Raw genomic sequence first — 23,771 nt, 5'->3', positions numbered from 1 at the left:
ATATATACATATATATATATATGTATATATATATATGTGTGTGTGTGTGTGTGTTTGTGTGCATTTTTGGTAAAAAATTAAACTTACATCGTAAATAAGTAATTTAAAAGGTGACAAAATGAAGATCTTCTAAGTACATTTATTTTAAACTAATTATTTTTCCAATACTGAACACAGGTATAACATAACACATTAATATGGTAAACATACAATTTCCAATAAATCTTAAACAATCTAACGGTGATACAGTCTTCCTCGCAGTATTTTATATTTTAATTTTAAAAATTAATAACTTTTAAATTAAGTCTCATTGTAAAAATATAACAAAATAGTGATATGATATAATTAACAAACCTATTACATCTACCGTTTGCTGCAGAAAAACTTTGTTTAATCACCATCATCACAGGATTTTAAAGAAAGATAGACAATCTTTCTACTATCATCTACTTCAGAACGATAAAGCTCGAGTAGTTATGGAATTTTCTTTATCTCTTAAATATCTTTAAAACTTAAAAGATAGGTCCATGGACTCGTTTACATGATTGATATAATACTGTACTTTTTTACATACATTGTTACATTTCCATTTAACTCTAAGATATTTTGAGTTTGAATGCAGATGACAATTCCTATTTGTAAGAATACTAGTTACAATACAAACATAGTTTAGCCGTATAATTTTCTTCTAGACGATATTTGTGATGGTTAAGTAAAAAAAACCTAATTAACTGAACGTGAGAACTATCTTCAATGATTATTAATAAAATAGGAATAGATTATAGCATTCCTTATTAAAGATAAATTTACTTAACATGAGAGCTGGCATGAGAAATTAAAATAAGTGTAACCACCTACAGTCTTTCTGGTTTTGACAACTTAATAGGACTCAGAGCTAATAAATTAAAGAAAGACCTACGATAGTGACGCCTGACGAGTTGTTTTGACTAATTGATACACGCATCACTGCTTCGATTGATGCACAAAAAATAACATTAAGCGAAAACTGTAGGCAGTGAGAGAAAGCTTATCGTGTTAGAAGGGCAAGAGACCGGCTTCTCGAGAAGAGTTACCGAAATGTCGCTGGTAGATGCAAGGCGATAATCGCCATGCTTGACAGGTGGGTTGGTGATCGCAGAGCGGTAAGCAGAGGACACTGCTGCCCATCCTCTGAAAATTTGTTAGTGAGCAGTGATGATCCCATGTAATTAATACACTTAGTGTAAATGACATAAGATTGTATTCCGGGAATCGAATCCGCGACCTACAATCTCAGTCCTCTATCGCCGGGCAACTACTGCTTTAAAATTATTATAGTACTGAAAACGGAGGTTGTTGGTAAAAAGGTAAAATTTATGTAAAATAGATATTTTAATTCCAAGTTAATTTAAAATCAAATTTTGTAAAAAAAAAATAAAAATTTCGTTGAGCCACTCTTATCTCTTAAGGGTATAAAAATAATTAAGAAAATGCACAAAATATTTACAAAAACCTGTCTAGCCGTTTATATAGAGATTCTTATTTACTTCTCTACTATCTTCTACTATTCTACTACTATCGCAGTCGGCCATCACGGCATCTATCAACATGTCACCTCATCATAGAGTATAAAAATATTAATGCCAAGCATTCATCCACGTGTACATCAAACACAATTCAATAAGACTTATCCATAAATGAATAAAATATTATCACATAATTTATAAACATGTCAAAAACTGTAGTCAATACATTTAACTGCTACAAACACTTACTTCATTTCGTATATACATTATTTTAAAATAGATTATTAATTAATATTGTCTTTATTCATATTGTCAATAAAACAATGCATAGAATAAAAACGTTAAAAGAGTACGGTAGCATCTTCAATAAAGAAGGTTCTAGTTAGTAGCATCTAATTGTCAATGATTGTGATGGTTTTGTATGCTAATGATGACGTTATCGATGGTCGTGATGGCTACCCGACAGCCGGACCTCCTCTTCACGCACGTCCACCGTTTTCTGGGCCCCTTGTACTTGGTCACCCGGTTAAAGCGGTACGGACCGACTAAGATGACAGGGTTACCGGTTTTCGTCACACTAAATTTCGCCACTGAAAAAAAACACCGTGTTATTTATTTCATTTTAAGCATTCACCAATTATAACTCTGGTATTACAAGCACTTAGGCTGAGCTTTAAGACGACCACGGCAGGACTTAGGTATCCTCATAGATTACCAATAAGACCAGTAGCAAGCGGCCTGCATCCAACGTATTTCTACGGTCTTAATATACGTCCACCTGGTTACAAGCATTTTGTCGACTCTGAAGTATTTTGTTCAAACCACACAATCATGAGCTTCTACTTTGATAATTCAAAAGTTTTTTTTTCGCCCTCTTTTACAATTATTGGAATTTTCGAGGTTATAAAAAATTTACCTTTTGAAGCCTTAAAAAGTACGCGGTGTCTTCGATTTTCCACCGATTCGTCAAAGCAAGTCGATCCCAAGACCATATAGTTATACCATAAAAAGTTATACCGTAAGTCGTTTCCTTTATTCAATGTACATACAGTTCCCGACGATAAATATTGCACATCGACCTTTGGAAAGAGACAAGGCTAGTTTCGGCTTCATAGAGCATTATCTCTGTCCCACACTACCTATGTGACCTTTTGTCAGTAGTGCGATAGAGATAACGCTCTACGAAGCCGAAATTAGCGGATTATCTTTTTCCAAAGATCGATCTGCAATATTTATCGCCGGGTATTGTACCAATAATCATGGTGTTTAAATTAAAACCAAAACCATTTTAAAGCACTTTAATAACAATGTTTATAAAAATAAATTGGTTTGAATATGTTGAACTTCTTTCAGAGATTTCTTAACTAATCTGTAGCATAATTATGTACATTTTTATTTATATCGTGCGGTAAAAGTTATGTAGCTCGTAGGATAGAACTAAACTCAAACTAACATCTTGAAATAATTATTCTTATCTTGTACAGTTATGAAATGAAATAAACTTAACGTTTAACACGAACGACCAAATTATTGAAAACTTAATACATACACTTTATAAAAAGAAAAAAGTAACGCTTATTTAAAGTTGCTTTGCTAATAAATGTGTTTTTTTTTATCATATAAATAAATTAATAATAGCATAAGCTTTGTCGACATACTTACGCATCACTTCCTTTTTATGAAATATCTTCTGTTTTCTCTTAAGCTCCTTTAATATTTAATTTATATCTCACTCTCTTTTTTAATTTTATTATTTCACTTTAACGAACTTCAATCCGTCACATGTCATTATCATACAAGCAGAGTGGTGCTGATTGCAAGTTATAGGTCTCCACCAAAGACCGCCGCGATGTCTTGCTCATCCAGAAACTTCCCGGGACCTTAACTCATGTCGTCGGTCTGCATAGTGTTGGTCCTACCCGTTTCAGAAAATATATAGTAATACTATATAATACTAATCATTTTGGAATGGATATCGACAAACAACGTCGATAATCTTCAGAAGTTCATACAATATCACAAAAAAATCTTAGCACTCGATCAATAGTGTTTCAATCGTGATTATGAGTTAAATAAGACTTGACGGCGCATTCCTCTACAGTGGTAATAAAGGCCTTGCACTTGGTGCGGTAACGGGTTGAACATTGCCACCTCACTTTGCAGCCAAAACTTTTGTCTTTAGTGAATCGATAGCCTCCGACGACCAGTTGCTGCTTACCTCGCAAAGTGTACACCGCTTCCACTGAAAACATTATCGCATGAGTGAAAGTCATTATCAACAACTTGTCTCTCCATGAATGAATATTGAAACACAACTCTGTTGAAACGTACAACACTTTCAAGTAATAAAATATTATTCTAGTAAATTAAAAATCAAACGTTTAAAAAATAAACAAACGAACCATCTTAAAATATAAATTAATATATTAATATTTTTTAATATATGTTATGTAATATTTCAGTTTTTTTTTTTTCAAAATACTACTTTTATGCCTTTCATGTGTAGAGATTCCTTGTCAGTTATCATGCCACGAGACCAAAAAAATATTTTCCAGGTCACCGGCATCGGAAAGATTGTCAACATTTCTGGAGGCGTTTACCAATGTACATGTGGCGTCAAAAAGAGTGTTTATTGAAAGGCCATGCTTACCGTCAAGGCCCGTCCATCTTCTTTACCATCTACGAAATACTAGAAATGAAAGTCTCACGATATAAGGTACAACGGTACCCGTAAAAATACAGTGCGCTCGAATTCGATTCAAAGTTCTTCTGCGAATAATTTTAATATGTATGAATAACTAAAAACGAAGTCGTAATGCTCTCACGAGTCAATTTAACAAATAAAACTCCTCAGACATTAACTTAGGGTATTACGTGTATATTGTGATTCACATTGTCAACGACCACTTGTGTTGTGTGATTACACAATTTCTACAAGAAACTGTCGATAAAATATTATTTGCTTACATTGATAGGAGAAGTCAAGACAACATTTTAGTTCTTCACTATCGAAAGCTCCCGGCGGTTCACAAAATATTATCTGCTTACAGATTTTGAACAATCTTGTAGTAGTTTGCGGGCCTTGAGGTCCAACTGAACCATTTTGGGAACGAAGGGCCTACGCAATATTTAACATGAAGGTATGCTACCAGCACAAATATACCACGCACTTCAAAGTCAGCGTTTACTTAATAATTTTCAATAAAGATAAACTTTGTAATTAATCTGTATACATAAACTAGCTTGTATCATTTCAAATAAAACAAAATAAGAAATAAAACATGTATTTAATCATGATTATGCACCAAGTATGACTTCACCGGGGCTCCATGAAGAGTCGTTATGAAAGCTTTGCATTTCGTTCGTGTTTTGGTAGAGCACTGCCATCTTGTGGTCAGCCTCCCTTCTTTCCCTTTTGAGAAGCGAAACTCGCCAGCTATCAGCATCTGCGTTCCTCTGACGGTACGGAATATAGTGACTGGAAATAAAACCAAAACGTCACACGTCTTTAGCATGTACTAACGTTTACATTAATGTATACATCCATCATTTATTTCTTTTTTGAGTCATATTTCTAAAAAAGAAGTTTACTATAATGTATCTCTTTATATTCGAAAACTGTTTTGAAATTGCACGGCATAACCTTCTATTTGACAGATTGTAATTCGATAGTATGCTATATTACTAATGTTTATAATATGCCCGGATCTATAAAATTATGGTAGGAAAAAAACTTCGTAAAAAAACTGGGTCTAAATAAAACAAATGATTAAAAACCGTAAATACATGTTTATGTTTTATGTAGGTATGTAGTAAAATATTAGTCAAGATAAACATTACTCACGATTAAATACTGAATAAAAGTATTAAACTATTTATCCACCACCAAACCTAAAGTAATATTTAAGTTAGTAACGCGATGCAGTTGCTGTGTTAGCCTTACAGTTAGTGAACCGTGCTACGCGGCTAAACCTATGTAGGTACTAATAACATTTAACACTTACGTACTACCGACCCTAACAATTGAAACGAAATTGCTCATCGACTTTATCTGAATCATTGAAGCCTCGGGTGCGTCTGCGGGAGCTTTTAGATAAGCGACTTCTGTGAGAAGCATCGATTTTACAAATAACATCGACCCTTAAGGCGTCCCCCACAAAAACTAAGTTTAGATACGCAAGATTTGCTATATATAAAAATAGTTCATAATCATTCCCCGATATGCTTAATTACCTACTTACGATTTACTTCTTAGTTAACTGCCGAAGACGAATAGGACCAATCAATTTAAAAATGTTGTTATATTAAATAGATTTTTATACTTAAACAATATTTACATCACGGTCAAACAATTTACGATGATCCTTCTGACCGTCCATCGTTCACAAAGGTAATTTTGCTGATTAAACCACAGTAAGTTTGTCTGATTAAGCAAAAAGGCTTTTTACTAACTATATAATCGCATTGTTAGTTAACGAACATTTAAAATTTAACAAATACTGCTTAAAATCTATTGGCACTCGTGTGCGCCATAGGATCGTGAAAGCCCCAAACGCGGACTATCGCATTGTCCATGGTGTGCAGCGATGCTCTGCAGCCTGCCTTTGCCTTCACGCACACCCATCGGATCCGGCTGCCGTACTTGTTCACTCGGTTGAACCGGTACTGCCCGATCATGATGACGGGGTTCCCGCGTTGAGACTGAGCGAACACAGGGTTTAAATCTGAAATGAAACCATCCGTTAGTACTGTACATATTTACTCTAGATCAGGGTGTTCACTACTATACATTGAAATAAAACCAAAATAATGTAAAGACTTTATTTATCGATACAAAATTACAAGCCTCCCTCCTAATACTCGTCTTTAATCTAATATCTCTAACTGTAACTTCTGCTTTATAAACCTAAAACATTATCGTGGAAACATCTGAAAGTCTACTATAGTTTTACCGAAACCACTATACCGCGCCTTAGGGAATCGCAAAAAAATGAACACGAGCGCCACCGCTGACGTCGAGGCCGGACTGACGGGCGAAGCAGCCTTTACTCCTCTCCGTCTCGCCGCGCGCGTACCTAAGACGCAGTATAGCGGTTTCGGTACTACTATACTACATGGCTGTATCGTTTTAGAAACAACACATCTTGCTAACTCCAACAATAGTGTGATGTACATAACAAATTCTATCGTTAACTAATTTGTTCCCATAAAAAGGTGCATACATAACATAGAATTAAATCTTATTTTTAAAGAAATACATCAAGCTGCTTCCTACAGATCCATTAAAACTTAGAAAGAAGAAACTTAACATTACACTAAAGTTCTATCAAAAGAATCTCTATTAACGAAGAATAATATAAAAAAACCGAACGGTTACCATCAAATGCAACATTTCTAAATAGAAAATGGAGTCCTATGATAGGCGTTTTTCCAAAACACAATTACAATGAAACACAAAATTATTTCATTTCAATACTATTAGATTTTTAAATTAAATATTACATTACGTATTAGACTATAACTGTAATATTAAAAATGAATGTAACTGAAAAAAATTAGAAGTAAAGTCAACCGACATATTAATCGTTCTTACTTGTTTACACAGGGGTATCACAAATAATTAACCAATAAAACTTAAAAATATTCGTTGCATCTTTACCCTAATACTATAAGAATCCGTGAGGGTTATTGTTTAATAAAAGCTGTCAGTTCCGTCGGATCTTATTGACAAGTCGCTCCATGAGCCATGCCCGGCTACGCTCGAGACATCTTTTCGAGATCGAATAAATGAAAAATGAAGAGATCCGTAGATGAACGGAAGTAACTGATATAATCCAGCGGACACATTGAAGTGGAGGTGGTTAAGCCACATTGTGGACAGAATAGACGGCGGCGGGCGTCTTAATATTCTAGAATGGAGACCACAGACATACAAGAGCAGATGATGATAGTTTCATTTTTTCATTCACTATTCACTCAGTGGTGACATAACTTTCTATCGTGAAATCATAAATCGTACTTTTTGATGTATTATTTAGAGTTATATCGGAAATATTTTCTCTGTAGCTAAACATCATCATTATCTGCCAAAGCCTCCCTGAGTCTTCATAGTCGGCCATCGCTTCTTATTGTGTTAGGTGCATACGCAGAGAAACTTTCATCTTAAAAAATAATTATAAGAGTATTTCAATAACCACCTCAGAAAATAAATAGGCAAACCACACAGAAAATATTTAATACACACGATCATGTCAAACCAACGAATAATTACTTTGTGGAAGTATGTCTCTTTTTCATGAAACTATAGGCAGCTTAATTCAAAATAATCACGCACACTGACGTCTACGAAGAAAAATTATAAGATACGCTTGCATTGAAAAAAATAGGGCTTTCGAATATATGTCAAACCGGTTACTTTCACCAACTACCATTCAGTTCTAACGGTATAAAAAAAACTATTATACCTATATAAATCCAGCATTCACAATCCTAATAAATTGGGAATTTTGGAATAAACAATGTTTTCCAGAGCGCCCACCTAACTCGCTACCTTTTTGGTCAAAATTATAATGACCTTCTTTAAACATTAAATTTCTCGCAATACTGCGATTGTAACGATGTCTGTGACGACAAAGCTTTCGTTGTAAGACGCACTAGCTTAGTGATAACCTATTCGTTTTCTCGGCGTCACTGATAACAGCGGAAACATTTTAATGATTGTGCTTCCCCAAGGTCTTTACGATGACATTATCAACTGTAGTGATGGCAGCCGTGCAGCCACTCTTCTTCTTGATGCACGTCCAGCGTACCTTTGATCCCCAGCAGGCGTGTTTGTTGAATCGCCACTCACCGATTTGCACTACGAGGTTCCCGCGCTGCGAGAGCCCAAACTTTGCCTCTGAAAGCCAAAAATAACTTACATCCCTGCTCTTGAACATATAAACTCAAAACTACAGTCCTTAAATTGATTTATCGACAAAACTCCTTAAGTTTACTGTTTATAATCTATACCTACAGATAATTGGGTTGTCCAAGTTATTTGACATTAATAATATGGAAATAGTTAAAATACTCTTCCAAATAAAAACAAATTACCTACTTGGAATCTTTAATCAGACTAATAATAAAAATTGCTTATAAACCTTTCATTACATCTCTAGATAAAACACGAGTAACACAGTAAGGAATGAAAAATTAATTTACAAATACACAAACACCGCTGAGGCTATATAAACTCTAAATTTTTTACACGCGATTTCTTCTAAATACAACCTATACAAATAAAACGAATATTATATTCAAACACAATCGAGAATTCGTTGCTACCAAAGTTTGACATCATTATACTTAAAACGTAATAAATATCTCAATTTGTATCTATTTACAAGGTCGACGGGGTTATGTTCTCAATTTTATTTATCACTACGTAATCATTAAGCAACCGACAGCCGTTGAGGCTGATAGGCCTAGAGTGACGATCTCGAACAGGTAGATCCGACGTGGGCAGACTCCCCTCTAGGGGGACCGCAGGAATTCGCTAGTTGTGAGCAGCCTAAGGCAGGGCATCGTGGCGACCTTTGGGGAGGCCTATGCCATGCAATGTGAGTCTATCGGCTGATATGATGATCATTTACTAAGCTATTTCAACATTAAATACTAAAGTAAACATTAGGAAAACTCACAACAATCAGTTTGTGTACCCCCATCTTTAAAACTCTGCTACTTGAGAATTCTTAGGGATAAACTTTCTAAACTTTATTTAACGATATAAAATAAAACACTCAAGAGCACACAAACGTTCAAATTGTCCACATGGCACATTCACTTTAGAACATTGATTAATGATTGTGCCATCCGTTAAGTTTCATAAGGCGGTTGTCGACAGTGACGGCCACACAACGGCAGCCGAAGCTCTTCCTGGCGGTGCACTCCCACCAGGTTTTCATCCGCCGAGTCAACTTCTTTATAAACCGGTAGTTACCCCACGTTATCGTGGGATTGCCGAACTTAGTCATTTCAAATTTCAGAGCACTTCTTATACCTGAAAATGACCACATAAATTTAGAAAACTGAATTAAGTGTATTTGCCTTAATCGAAGAAAATAAATAGATAAACATTAATATAAATCCGTAATCGTAAATAAATGAGCTTGGAAATAAAATTTGCGACCTGTGAAATTTTTGATTGACAAATTTATAATTCAACAATCACAACACAGATCTCTTACAGTTTAAAAAGTTTAACCTTTTATAAATATATAAACGGTGAGATTAAAGTTGGAGCAGTCAATGAGTGTGAGTGTCGACCATCCTGACGATGAGGTCACGCTCCGTAACGACGAAGGCATTGCAGCGGTCATTGGTCTTGATACAGAGCCATCGTGACTTGATTCCGTTTTTCTTCATCAACTTGAATCGGTGTCCGTCCACTATAAGAACGGGATTGCCGTGCTTGCTCGTTCCGTAGTAATAGTCAATAGACCTCGAACCTAAAAATCGTGTTCAATTCATTTACCACTTTATATTCAAATTAATTTTGATCAGAAGTGCCCCGCGATGATTTTAATCGTATCCAAAGTTACAATACCAAACTGGTCATATAGGAGGACAGAATTTTACAATTTTTAACAGGAGAGCCAGATTCATAAGTCATTAAACGTATGTAATTAAATATCGAGCCGGTAGACGCTGTGTGGGTAGGCTTGCACTAGGTAAACACCTGACATAGGTAAGGTCGCGAAATTCTGCTAGACGCGGGCAGCGCCAGATTAATCATTGTGGCGACCTTTATTAAATATAAATGTAACATATGTAAACATAAATATTGTCGGAATTGCTCTTTTATCCTTTCTATGTAGGCAAAAGGTTTTTCAAAATGTTCATATAACAGTGATAATGCAATCAAGAATGACAATAGTTAACAGCTTAATTTTGTGTTTAAAAAGAAAAAGGAATAATTGTTTAACGAACGTTGATCTTCGCATTAAAACGCAAATTAACTATCACATCAAAATATCAATTTATTTATTAATATAATATTTAGAATCAATATTCGAAATTCATATTTGATTGAATATATCGTTTAACTTAGCCTATAATAATTTAGTAATTTAGTTAGAAGTCGACGTGGTTGTGCATGTTGCGAGTGTAGACGACACGGTGGCCAAGTGTGTTGACTCGCGCGATGCATGCCGGCTTGTTGCACTTCCAAGAGATCCTGGCGCCATTCTGATAGTTCCTCGAGAACCTCATGCCGCCGTACAGCAACATGGTGGTTCCCTTGGGCGTGCGCACAAACCTCGGAACTGCAACATAAATGAATTAAATCGTGAATCTACTTCAAAACAATTCGCCGAATTTATTATGGCTAGTATAAAATAAAACAAGCATTACATTCATCATAAAAACAATATATATATATATTCACTGCTCACACAGATTAATTATTCAAAGGTATTAAAGTACCCACAAAACTTTATTACCTTTTTTACAATACTTTATACATATTTACATTAATTGAATTGTAACATTTACGATATTATAATTGACCGTTATGTAATTTTTTGAGTAAATCTCTTTCGAGTTTCAAATAATGCTATACGAAATAAATAAATGACATGTATGATCTTTTTATGTGATGTCCAAAAAGTGTGAATGAGAATGGCCAGCTGTACCACTAAATGGGTATTATCGGCGAATCGCATAGCCGAGGTTTTCTAGTGGAGGCCCTTGATTCTAGTCACTTCTCATTCCGGTGTCCGGTGAAAGTCTATTATACAACGGCCCGTGCCGAGGCTCTCCAAATAGCTTTCGAGCTTCGCTATCTTAAAAGAAGTTTTAAACTAAGCTACCTCCGCGTTCTGCGCCATCGAACCCGCTGAATCAGCAGAAGTCCCTCGAGCAACAGTGTAATTCACATAAAAAAAACTGGCATCCCACGTACGTACCCAGAGCAAAATAAAGGCCTGTCTATCGGATCAACCAGTGTCTCCATGACTGCAATAACCTAACATTGCTTTATAAGATTTTTAATTTCGCTAGTTGAACGTAACTGGTTAGTAATTAGAGCAGTATATCAATGATTATGTTTGTCTTCATAGCGTACTATTTGGTTTTCCACGGTGCTTACACGGGCTCGACAGCCACGCGGCTGACGGGTGCATCTCCAGTTCACCTTTATTCCAAATCTTGAACTTTCACAAAACCGTTGATCGCCGATACATAGCTGCGGCTTGCCCATTCTCGACGTACAGAATCGGACGTCTGTAATCAAAACACGATGTTACAGAACAACTAGACCCAACAATTACTTATTCAAACCACACAACCACAAGACATTTTCACACCATTGAAAACATATCTAAGAATACCAACAAATACCAGATATTCATACACAGGGTGATTGGTTATAGGCCTAAAAGCTTCAAGAAATGAATGTGTAGCTCGTTGGTTAATGCTTTGACACTTTTCCGATCACCCTGTATGAATTGATCACTATGAAATAAACCACGTTAATTTAGAATGCAACTGGCCAAAAACTTCAAGTAGCACAAAATCGGCGGAGACAGATGTGCAACAATTAATTTTAATACGTAAGATTTTTTCCGACTTTAAAAAGGCTTTTTACGCATTACATTATTTTTTCACGAAACTAATTCAATCACCGAAAATTAATTCATCCAGAAATTGCCTTCAATATATAATATACTACATTTACGCTTCACGAAAGCTTTTACACCTATAGCCAATCAATCTAAAGATTCGATAGACTATTATCCCACAGTAAAAGTGCAATAAAGGAAACAAAAATAAACAGTCAACAGCCATATATTTTCTCTTCTCTTAAATTTTTTCTTATCATACATGAAATTAAAAATAACTAGTACAAAATGATTGCAAATAAATATAGCAATATCGCGTTCTTAGATAGTATTATCTTAATATTTATAACAAAAAATTGGCTCATTGATCGACAGTGAACTTGCCAATGGCGCTCAAAGTAAGAGACCGCGTTTCACTTCAATAACACATATTTCTGAAAATTGGACTTATCTATTTCGGCCTAATATTGGATGATTATGACTGTTCTTTACTCCAATAACTTTCCCTAGAAAAGTGATGACTCTCGCTGTGCACAAATTCTTGTTACACTTCCACGAGATCTTCTTCCCATTCTGATAAGTTCTGTACATCTTCACACCGTTGTATACTAGTATTTGGTGTCCTTTTGACGTAATTATGAATTCCGCATCTGTAAACGAAATACCGTCAAACTAACCGAAACATGAAACTCATGCGTACTAAAGTTTCAAAACGATTCTTCAAAGCATCTTTAAAATTTATTATTATTTTAACGGAAAGGTATTGCCTATCAAGCAAAATTCTCGAATAAGAAATTACTTTCTAGTTAAAAAAAATTATGAGACTTGTCGAATATACCCATAGATGAAAAACAAGCGCCTTTGCCGATTCGTGCCCAGGATATATGCATTATGTTTTTTACCTCCAAGATGCTTTTAAAATGCCAATAACAGTATGATGTTTATGTTCGCCGTTAATGTTAATATTAAAATTGTTATAGTAAAATGTATGTCCTTCCAGGGACGCGAACTCGAGACCTAGGAACTTTACAGTCCTCGACCTTTCGGCCACCACTGCTCTATACATATAAGGAAAAACGAATGAAACTTCTTTTTCACTTTAAGCAGATTGTAATTCATAAAATATTGCGGTCTATACTAAACAATAGAGTTAATATGTACAAACAATATTAAAAATAACGTATAGAAGTAGAAGATTCAGCTTAAGTAACAAATATAGTAAGGCTCATAATTTATTATAAATATCACCGAATTACGTATCGCGTCGAAATATCACTGATAACTAGCCTAAGCTTACCGCCGCTCCTCTATCACTCACAAGGATATATGGAGATCAAATATCTTCATTGCTGCCATCCTCTCAAATTTTTTAAACTATGTTTAACTTTAACAATTGACAGACTTGAGTTATGGATCCTTTTTAGTTTCGGTTGTGGGTAAATGATGCCAGAGATCTGTTTTGGGCATAATTCGAGGGAAGTTGAGCGCGTGTAGTGCAAGCGATGCGGCTCGAGGTGAGGTGAGGGGAGAGGGGAGGACAGGGAGACGGTTGTTTGGCGGTCGAAGTTGGACGAAGGCCCCGTTGCCGCAACGAGCGTGGGATGGAGGTGCGTGGTTATGCTCGTCCCCTGACGGCACCAGCTTGCCTGCAATCAGGCGGACCCTCGCCCTGCAGCCCATATGCTTCGAGGAACAGTAGAAGAAGCGCCCGCCCACTTGAGAATACGTGAAGCCGCGCAACACAAGTATGTATTTCCCCTTCTCAGTCGGGATGAACTGTACATCTGTAACACCCAAATATGTTAGTATCGCATTCTATTACACATTTTATTAATACATTTGGGTCAAAATATGTTGCAGTATCTTTCGATGTATCTTTTTTAGTTTTGTTAACGTTTCCTTAACGTATAATAACGTTAATCACATATGGTCCACAAATATATTTATAATTTTCCTCCTTGTACATAGATTATTAAGAAAAAAGTTGTATAGTAAAATTAAATCGGAAATTTTATGGTGGTACAAATACTTGATTAGGCTATAATATCACCTGTCTTTATACACCACGGCAAAGGTATACAATAACACAAAACATTTAATATGAAGCGTATATTCACTACAATAAGCAAAAGATAAAATTTTAAAAAACCATTAAATACTACTAAAATAAAAAGAAATTAAAACATGATTATACTACAATACTGTGACATCATATAACCGCGTACATACCGATATCGAGTCCAAATGCAGAGCTATTAATACTAATTATAATTTGAAGTAGAGGCCGTCCGAGTTAACGACGTATTTAGGCGGAGGATGTATATGTGATGTGTTGACTTTAAGGATCCTGCCGTCGGGAAACTTGCGGACTCGTGCGGAACAGCCTTGAGCCTTGGACGAGCAGAGCCAATGAGCGCTGTAGTTAATCTGCGAATACGTGTACCCGTCGATCATCAAAAGAAACTTCTTTCCGCTGCGCGTTGGGATCATTATAGCTTCGCCATCTGCAATAAACGAAACATTTAAATACGACTCGAGCATAACAAACAGTTTTAAACATGAAATGTGCTAATGAATAACGATTAAATCATTCACTTTGTCACTATTCTTAAGGCTTTATAGTTCTGGAATGGAGATCACAGAACCCACGAGGTAAACAGACCTTGTTAAGGTCAAAAACTAGGGGGAAAGCCTATTTTCAGCAGCGTAAACTTTTGGACTGAAATAATTATATAGTATCTATTTAAGTTTTACGTCAATGAATAAAACATGAATATAAATAACTCAAAAATTAATTTTAATAATTTATCAGGCTCAAACAATAGAACTATGAAGATACAGCAAATTTTTGAAACAATACAAGCAAGCTTATGAATGTACTTTATGTGAACTTAGTTAAATTAAACAGACAATGACTGATTTATACCTCTTTATTTAATTAACCGAAATATAAGACAATATTACAATTAAAGATATGAATTTTATAATCAAACAGTGGATCAAAAGTAATACAATTTCTTCTCACCTTGGTCAGCGTGCTACTTAATAGCATTAGACTTATATTCTTATCTCATAAACATGAAATTGCGAAATGAAATGAACATGTAAAACGTTTATCCAACTTCATGTGTCATATAATACAAGTTTGTACTCTGTTATAAACCTAATAACAATACCAAAATATATGCTTTTTTACTATATTTACTATACATATTATATATATTTACTATACATATTATTTATATTTACTAAACCTTTTATCACACAAAACTACTATCAAAGAGGCACAGCAATCCGCCACGTTGACGTGTAGAGTGATGGATTAAAATAATATTTAATATATGTTATTCCTATATCTTATATATATATATAATATGATATATATAAAATAATGCTATTTAAGATTATGTATACATTTATCTAAATAATGTACATACACACGATGATATGTTATAAGTGTAAAAGTTTTAAAGAGATGAATGTGTAGCTCATTTTTTGTTTACCAATATATGGTAACCGTTTATAAAGTTTTTGAGATAATTAATAGCGTAATGATAATATAAAAAAAATCGTTTTCAAAATTCGGATTACTAAATTCCGCGAACTTATTTCTACGAACTGTCGACTTCAATAGAAATTTGAAAATACTTAAATTAATATTTAGTAATCCTTTATTTTCTGCCTGTCCCTGCAGACGTTGCATTGTCCGAAGTTATCAGCCTGTCGCATTTGAATATAAAAATATATTAACGTAACATATTTCAGAGTGATCGATTTATTGGGATAGTAATAAGTGTAAAAGATTTAAACCTTATTGCTAACTAGTGAGATATACATTCACCCCTTTAAAGTTCTGACTACCTATATCTAATCACCGTTTATTATTTAAAATTGAAATGTAATATATTTTATTTTTATGTATTATTATTAAGGTACAATTTTATTAATTAGTTTCAGAGTTTTCTTACATCGCTTGTGAGATGTATGATTATAATACTAAATAAAACCAAGTACTAAAGATCGTATACCATTAGATAAACTATCACTGCAATCAATGATAGTTTTTAAAAAATCTTAGAGTTCATTATTACCTATATTGAAACTGTATTCACCCTGACAAAGCCGTAATCTTACCATAAAGTCAGATATAGACGTTACGAAGGTAACTTTAAAGTGCAAGTATTAACGATATAACTAAGACAAAATGTTGCAAAAGGATTTGCTTAATAAAAATAAAAATAGTTTTAAGAATTCACAAACTTTGTCGACTCTATATTTTTAAAGTATATGTTTGCTTAACTTAACTTCATTGAATATTTATATGAAAGTAACAATAATATACACACTCGGCACTAAAAAAACACATCAATTATTTTAAATTTTAAAATAACAGCCATCTTTTATTACGTATTTCGGCGGTGGATGCGTGTGCGCAGTGTTTATTTTAATAAGAGTTCCATCTTCGACGCGTCGCAACCGAGCGGAACAACCTTGTGCTTTAGATGAACACAGCCATAGCGTACCGTAATGTACTTGTGAGTACGTATATCCATTCATCATTAGAAGAAATTTCTTCCCACTTCTGGTCGGTATCATAGTTATCTCGTCTGCTAGAAATACATAACATCGTTAGTAAATTACAAAAATATAAAAGATAAATTATCGATTCAATCACTTTTTATTTTTTATTTCCAGGTTACTGCTTATGATAAAGATAGATATATATATATATATATAGATTTTTTTCTCTTATACTACATATGTTAAGGTCACGTTATAAACACATATGTCTAGTGGAATGAAAGGATTCACATGCGAAGAAAAGAAACAGATAAAGGCCAGCAATTGGCAAGTCGAAATGGCAGTAAGCAGACTATATAGGACGAAAAACATAACCGCTGGGGTCTTATTGTTCTGAAGTGGAAATCACGGTCCTGTCAATTAGTGTCCATCAATAAGGTAGACATACGAAGGAACGGTAAAATCGTCAGGAGACATTGAATACAATCCAACCAGTCCAGTAGTAGACGTCGTGCAGCTGAAACATGGATGGTGACATGTCTGTCTTGAATTAGCGTACATTTCTCGGATTGACACCGTTATACCGCTTCCACATGCTTGCGCCCGTACATTTTCAAAGTTCAAACTTCTTCAAAAGTGTGGCTTAATTTTGCGAATCAAACATCTACACTCTTTTTCGTATATTCTGAAAAATTTCCTTTCTATTTGTGACAATCGACACTGATCGAATATGCGTGATATCCTACACAAACCAATTTTAAATAGCCACACTTTTAAATAATATATATATTTATATATATTTATATATATTTATATTATATATATATATATATATATATATATATATTGGTTAATTAACAGTAATAAAGCTCAAACTCAACCTTTTTTGTGTTCTTAACAAACTGACCTCATAGTGTGTATTGTATAAGCACACTAAAATGTTATTTATTATTCTGGTCCTTATAATGAAGTTAATATACAAGCTGAATTATGTCTTCATCTGTTGTATCTGTTAACGGGTTTTAAAATATGATTATTTATTTAATCACCGTTACTATCATTTCAGAGGTGTGACCATAGGCGGTCGGAAGTGGCCTGCAGCCATTTCATTGTCCAACTTGTGGGTGAACGCCCTACGCTACACTTTCAAAAAAGCCCACACAGAGTATCTTCATATAATTTTTTTTTTGAAGAATTATGGTCAGGCTTTGAATTGCTTCATCATATTCAATTACTAAAAAGTGTTCAGTGACTTCAATACTATATTATTTCTAAGCTTTATTCTAAACTTGTACATCACGCACACAACGTTGAAATACCTCTCTAATATAACATATATATTTACAATAATAACCTGCTAACAGAATTAAAATATGAAAATAACAAAATCAGGTAATATATATAACTTTATAATTTGACTTTGTTGGTGTTAATATATTTATAAATAAAGGTACTATTCAAAATTGTTCTTCTTATGTTTCAATACACGTACTGTGCGTATTTCCGGTGAAACCGCTTTATGATGTGAAACACGACCATGCTGATGACATCATTGCATGATTAACTAAGTTTTTTTGACAAAAGATATTCCTATTATTACGGCAACCGAAAATACATATGCGTGCGTATGATTTCTGTTATTTTTGTCTATAGCAGTAAAAGCGATTTATATTTTAAGACAGACTTTCTAAGGTGGTGAGGAACGCTTACCAGTTGGAAGGACCTTTTAACGGAATCTAAAATAAAAAAATTGTTACAATTCGTATACAGATTGAACAAATCATTCTCAAGTTTAATTATCGCTTAAACATTCATTACACTATAATAGTAGTTTTTAGTACTGTTTTTCATATGTTATGTTTATTTCCATTAAAAAATGCGAAAGTGGTAACCTAAAAAATTGGATGCGATCGTAGGTCGCAACTTCGATTCTTGGGGTAAAATCTTATATAAATTACACTTTGTGAATTAATTATATAGGATTGCCACTGCTCACAAACAATTTTCCACAGGATAAGCAGCAGTGTCCTGCGTACCACAATACCAGACTGCGATCGCCAACCCGCCCATAGACATATTTAAGAAAGACCTATGAATTGCAGTAGGTATCTATGGGCTATAACGACGATTAAAAAATGAATAAATGCATCTCTGGTCACTTCGTAAAAAATATTTCCTTATTCCTAGATCACGTCGGGTTAGACACTCAAATAGAAACACAAACTTTTGCTGTATAAACTTTTATAATTTAAAAAAAAAAACATTTTGTTTACAATGATTTTAAGCACAACCATTTATCTATAACTACAAATATTGTTGGTTAAAGTATTAATCTAGGAATTAAAAAAAATTAATACATTATAAAAAATTATTGTCCATATTTAGGTTCTTTTTTTCTTACAAATGTGTTAAACATTGGAAGATACGACCACTAAACTTTTATAAGACAATTTAAGAAAATTAAATAATGACGAATTTTCTACTGAATTAACTACAAAATTTCTTTATTTTTAAATTGCATGATTTATTTATTTGTTTTAAGCTCATATCAAGTATTTAACAAGTATTAAAGCTAATGGCTAATAAAGGCTTTTTTATTAATGGCTATTGATCTATAGGCCACTAATTTATAGCTTAAAGTTATAAATGCTTATTTCTTCGTAAATCAAGAATTCTACATGTTGAAGTATAGTAATCACAACCAATTCTTCTACGCCTGCACCACGATGATTAAGCCACACGTCAGTCGTTGGAACAGTTATGTAACGCTATGTTCAAGTCGTAAAACGAAAACAACCGCGTTCTAGTCCGCTGCAAAACCTCCCCGTCTCCTGAAATGTTTAATATATGTTAACTAAAACTAAAACAGACCGGACTGCACCTTTTGCACACGTATACAGGGCTATTCGTTATAGGTGTAAACGCTTTTAATTTAATGTATGGCTCAATGAGAACAAAAACCTTTAAAGCTATACACACCTATTTTCAACACCTATCACACCTATTTTCAACTTTTCTTTAAGTGACTGGCCAATAATAACATATAAAACCTGCAAGTACAGATAGTAAACAATAATTATTTTCAATATGTAGCTATCCGAATTTCGAAAACAATTATCTTACTATATAGTCATTACGTTGTTTATTATTTCTAATACCACTTATTTCGGATAGAGTGTACCATACTTTAATAAACAGCAAATAAGCTGTACAATTACCCCTTAAAAACATTTACACCTATAAGCAATCACCATGTATATTTCTAAAAAGAAATATTATTTAAGAAGAAATACCAACGTCAATGGTCTCGACCTGTTGTGTGCAATGCCTTCCGTATTAAGTTAAAGCGTGCGTGCGTGGGTACGTAGCAAGCTTTTTTTGAATAATAGAAGGTGCGAGGGCAGAATGGGAAAACTTATACTAAAACCAACGTATTTTTGCGAGAAAGTTGAGGGGCAAACTGACATGCGCTCCGCGTCAGAATCGTACCGGGACTGGATTCCGCGCCGGCGCAGCCGCTGCACTGCGTGAGCGGGGGTTGCGCGGGCGCGGCGGGCCGTGACCTACATAGCCGGCCGGCAAGCATATGTCGCAGCTAGACTGCTAAAATAAATGTTGCGTACAATGTCAGTTTGACCCTAGAATATTTATTTATTGAATACATATAAACACTTACAAGTAGATATAATTTAAATTAATTTAGGTGTTTAGGTTTATGTAAATAAAATTTTTTTTATTAAAATAAATGTAAATAAAAATTTTGACAAATAACAATTTAAATAAAGTGACTAGTGGTAGTGAGATCACTACAAAGTCTTACATTCTACTTATTTACCAACACTCGCCTTCTCTTTTACAGTCTTTTGAGGATGCAAAGCATCTGCATCCAGAGACATTACGCCTGCACAAAACTTGCCGACCACATTTTCGTCACCTTTACCGTCACTTGCACGACAATTGCCGGCTTTATTTGTTACTCGCTGCCGTTAGCACCTGCTTCAAAATCTGAGAGCAATGTCAACTTTAGATCACGAACTAAATCCTTAGCTACATTTTTAACGAAATGAACAACAAAACTCGCCACTTCCATTGCTCACTACGCTATATATCATCATCATTTCAGCCGTAGGATTTCCACAGCTGAACATCGACCTCCAGAAAAAAAATCCAGCAGGACAGGTAGGAAGCGACCAGCATTCTTTTGCTTCCGACGACCAAAACGACGTCATCTGTCCACTTTGTGGCTGGATCTTTTAAGCTACGTCTGCTAATACGTGGACTTAACACCAGAAGGCCGGTTACTTTCGTTCGTCTTCGCATATCCTCATCCCAGTGTAGATCGCATAGGAAAACTCGAGCAGAGAATATAACGTTTCAACACAGCATCGATAATTTTGAACAAGAATGATTGTCGTGACAAAAAAAAAACTTAAACTTAAAAGTTGACATCTGGTTCTATTATTTACAAATAAAAGTCATTCTGAACTGAAAATTGTGTAATGGAAATTTTCCAATATTAAACATGGTTTAATAAATTTAATATGTTGACATACAATTAGACGATATAATTACTATAACGAACAAATATTTTTTTCTTGTACGACACTTGAAATTTATTACATATAATATAATTCATTGTTTCTTTATCCAATGCTACCACTGGAAACAAAGAAATTAATGCAAACAAAAACATGGCCATTACAAAGACGTTGCAGCCTTTTTCAAAAATATGTAATAACGTAAAACCAACCTTCAACGCTGAAAGAAAGCCAGACAACTTTTGAATTCTGTAAATCATACATTTTATTGGTGTCTGGAAGAAACTGCGTTTTGCGAGATGCTTATTTGGCCTATTACATAATATTTACTTTAATGTTTATTTATGTACAATGAAAAGTAAATAAATATTTCACAAATCATTTACTATTATTGTCATCCAAAAATAACAATTACTTAGTGTACTGTACAAAACAATTTATTTCTAAACATAACAAAACGTGCTATTAATTAATAAGCTCGTAGTTTGAAGGATACAATACAATAAAATTTATTATATGACCTTTAATAAAAAATACATAATTTTTTTAAAAAAATCTTTGTAGAATGTTTATTATATGTCAATTTTAAATAAATGAGCTGATAGAATAAAAATAAGTTAAAACACATGATAATGATACGGAAGCGCTTACTTTACAGAAATTATTTAAAACCTAATTAAAACAGATAACAATAAAACTAGAACTTACAATAACTTAAAAAAAGACCTTAATAACAATAAATATAAAGTGATCCTATGTACAATCAATACTACTTAACAACTAGTTTGAGTAATTAACTACGAGGATATCACAATTTAAAATATTAAAAAAAACTGTTCAATGTATGAATGGGGAGACCCGCAGACGAAACCTATATCCTACTTTGAATGTCCTTGATGATGCTGAAATGATGTTAATGATTTTATGTATATGCTAGCTATGGTTATGGTGTCCGTAAGTCTTGACGACCACGCCGTCGACTGTCGTCAGGGAGGCTATACACTGCCAACGCCTCTTGCGTCCGCACACCCACCGCGTGAGTACGCCGCGGGTCCTTTCCTTTATAAAATTCGCTCCTTCAAATATAATCATCGGATTCCCTCGACGTGACGTCACATATTGAACACCTGTAAATTCCATCACTTACTTCATGTATATAGATTGAACTATTTCAAAAAAAAGCTAATAATATATATTTAACATTAATTGTGTTTTCAAAGGCAGCTGAAAGAAAATTATAAATAACTAGCGCCATCTAGTGTATAGTCAGCGTTACTTCAAAGCGTTGCGGAGCCGACACACGGTTTCCGAAAATGACGTAGTGTTTACGTAACGATGGCGCTGATTTGGTATTTATTTCATTCCACCAAGTCAATATTATCTTAAACAAAAAAAAAACAACGAACATTTTTTTATAGGTTTAGATTTTATCACATTGATGAGATTAGTTTATGCATTTTTCCATTTTCTTTTGTATCATTATTGTTATATGCCGCCATGTTAGAATTGATACTTTTACCTTAAACACATAGCACTGTTTTCATTATAACACATTAATACACAAAAGTTTAAAAAGACAACCGATTGAAACATTAAATGTTATATTTTGGAATTCAATCACGATGGACGTCTTCTACAAAGAAAACCTCTAAGTAGGCAGATAATATGCAAGCAAGTGGAACAACACGTAACGGATTTCTTGACGTGAATGTGCTCATATAGTAGGTGATAGCACGCCGGCATTCTCACGGAACGATACACACGTCTCTACAATTTCCATACATCTCTTTTTCCACGAAGTATCTCTTAGACGTCGCAGAATCTACATAGCCCCCGTAACATCGAAACGTTGGATCATTATTAACAATTTGTGTGAATGTGTCGATTAGAAACGTAAAAACGAGAACTTTTTTAACTAACATAACTACAAATTAAATTAAAATTGAAAAAATGGGTAAGAATATTATCAAAGTTTCAAGCGTAAAAACGTGCTCGCCACCATAATGTAACTGTGTGAGAAAGTTGCCTCATTATGACCGCGGCATATTCTTACGATACCATCTGATGATAAAAATTATAATTTAGCAACTTGGAGTTAATTAAATACATCATATCAGAGACTTACATGTTATAGGAACGTTTAGAAGCAATGTTTATAAAGTACTAAACTTTAAATAACTTTAAAAGTATTATCTGTTCTAAATCGTAAGACGAAAAACTAAAACAATTTACCTTTGTTACACGATCTAAATACACACTAGGTCTTAAGTTAACTATACATAAACCAACAAATAAATAATGTTAACTACATTTGACACAGAATTTATTAACTAGGTAGAAATTGTTTATGAATAGTCAAATCAAGTCCTATTGAATATTTCGTTTCTTTATATACAATATCACAATTACCTCATATCATTACCATGGGGAAATAAATGACGCATTACCAAGGAAACATAAATTTAATGACATATTCAATAATAATGGCGGCGGTGTATGGCTTAAGGTAAAGGAGATACTGACGTCATGAATCAATACTTTATCCCGTAACTGGCGGAATGTTATCAACTGATAGATCCGTATTTAAATATCTACCATGACTCCTC

The 23,771-nt window shown here is 34.0% G+C and overlaps 2 protein-coding genes across 2 annotated transcripts in view; both read right to left on the bottom strand.

Moving 5' to 3' along the window:
- The window catches only part of LOC137923218 (uncharacterized), a 421,389-nt gene that overhangs the window by 353,002 nt on the left and 44,616 nt on the right, over nt 1-23,771 (bottom strand). The gene's annotated exons all lie outside the window — the stretch shown is intronic.
- Nucleotides 5,275-8,200, bottom strand: LOC137923226 (uncharacterized). The gene is made up of 2 exons (XM_068766418.1): nt 6,458-8,200; nt 5,275-6,229 (listed from the first exon to the last, which is right to left on the bottom strand). The coding sequence occupies exons 1-2, from the start codon at nt 6,678-6,680 to the stop codon at nt 6,009-6,011; spliced, it is 444 nt and encodes a 147-aa protein (XP_068622519.1). The 5' UTR covers nt 6,681-8,200; the 3' UTR covers nt 5,275-6,008.

The sequence above is a fragment of the Battus philenor genome, unplaced genomic scaffold (genome assembly GCF_028537555.1).
Source record: "Battus philenor isolate CCGP_79_NKW_IND1 unplaced genomic scaffold, ilBatPhil1.0.hap1 SCAF_10, whole genome shotgun sequence".
Taxonomy (NCBI): Eukaryota; Metazoa; Arthropoda; class Insecta; order Lepidoptera; family Papilionidae; genus Battus; species Battus philenor.
Note: the sequence above shows the minus strand (reverse complement) of the source record. Positions and strands in the feature narration are given on the sequence as shown.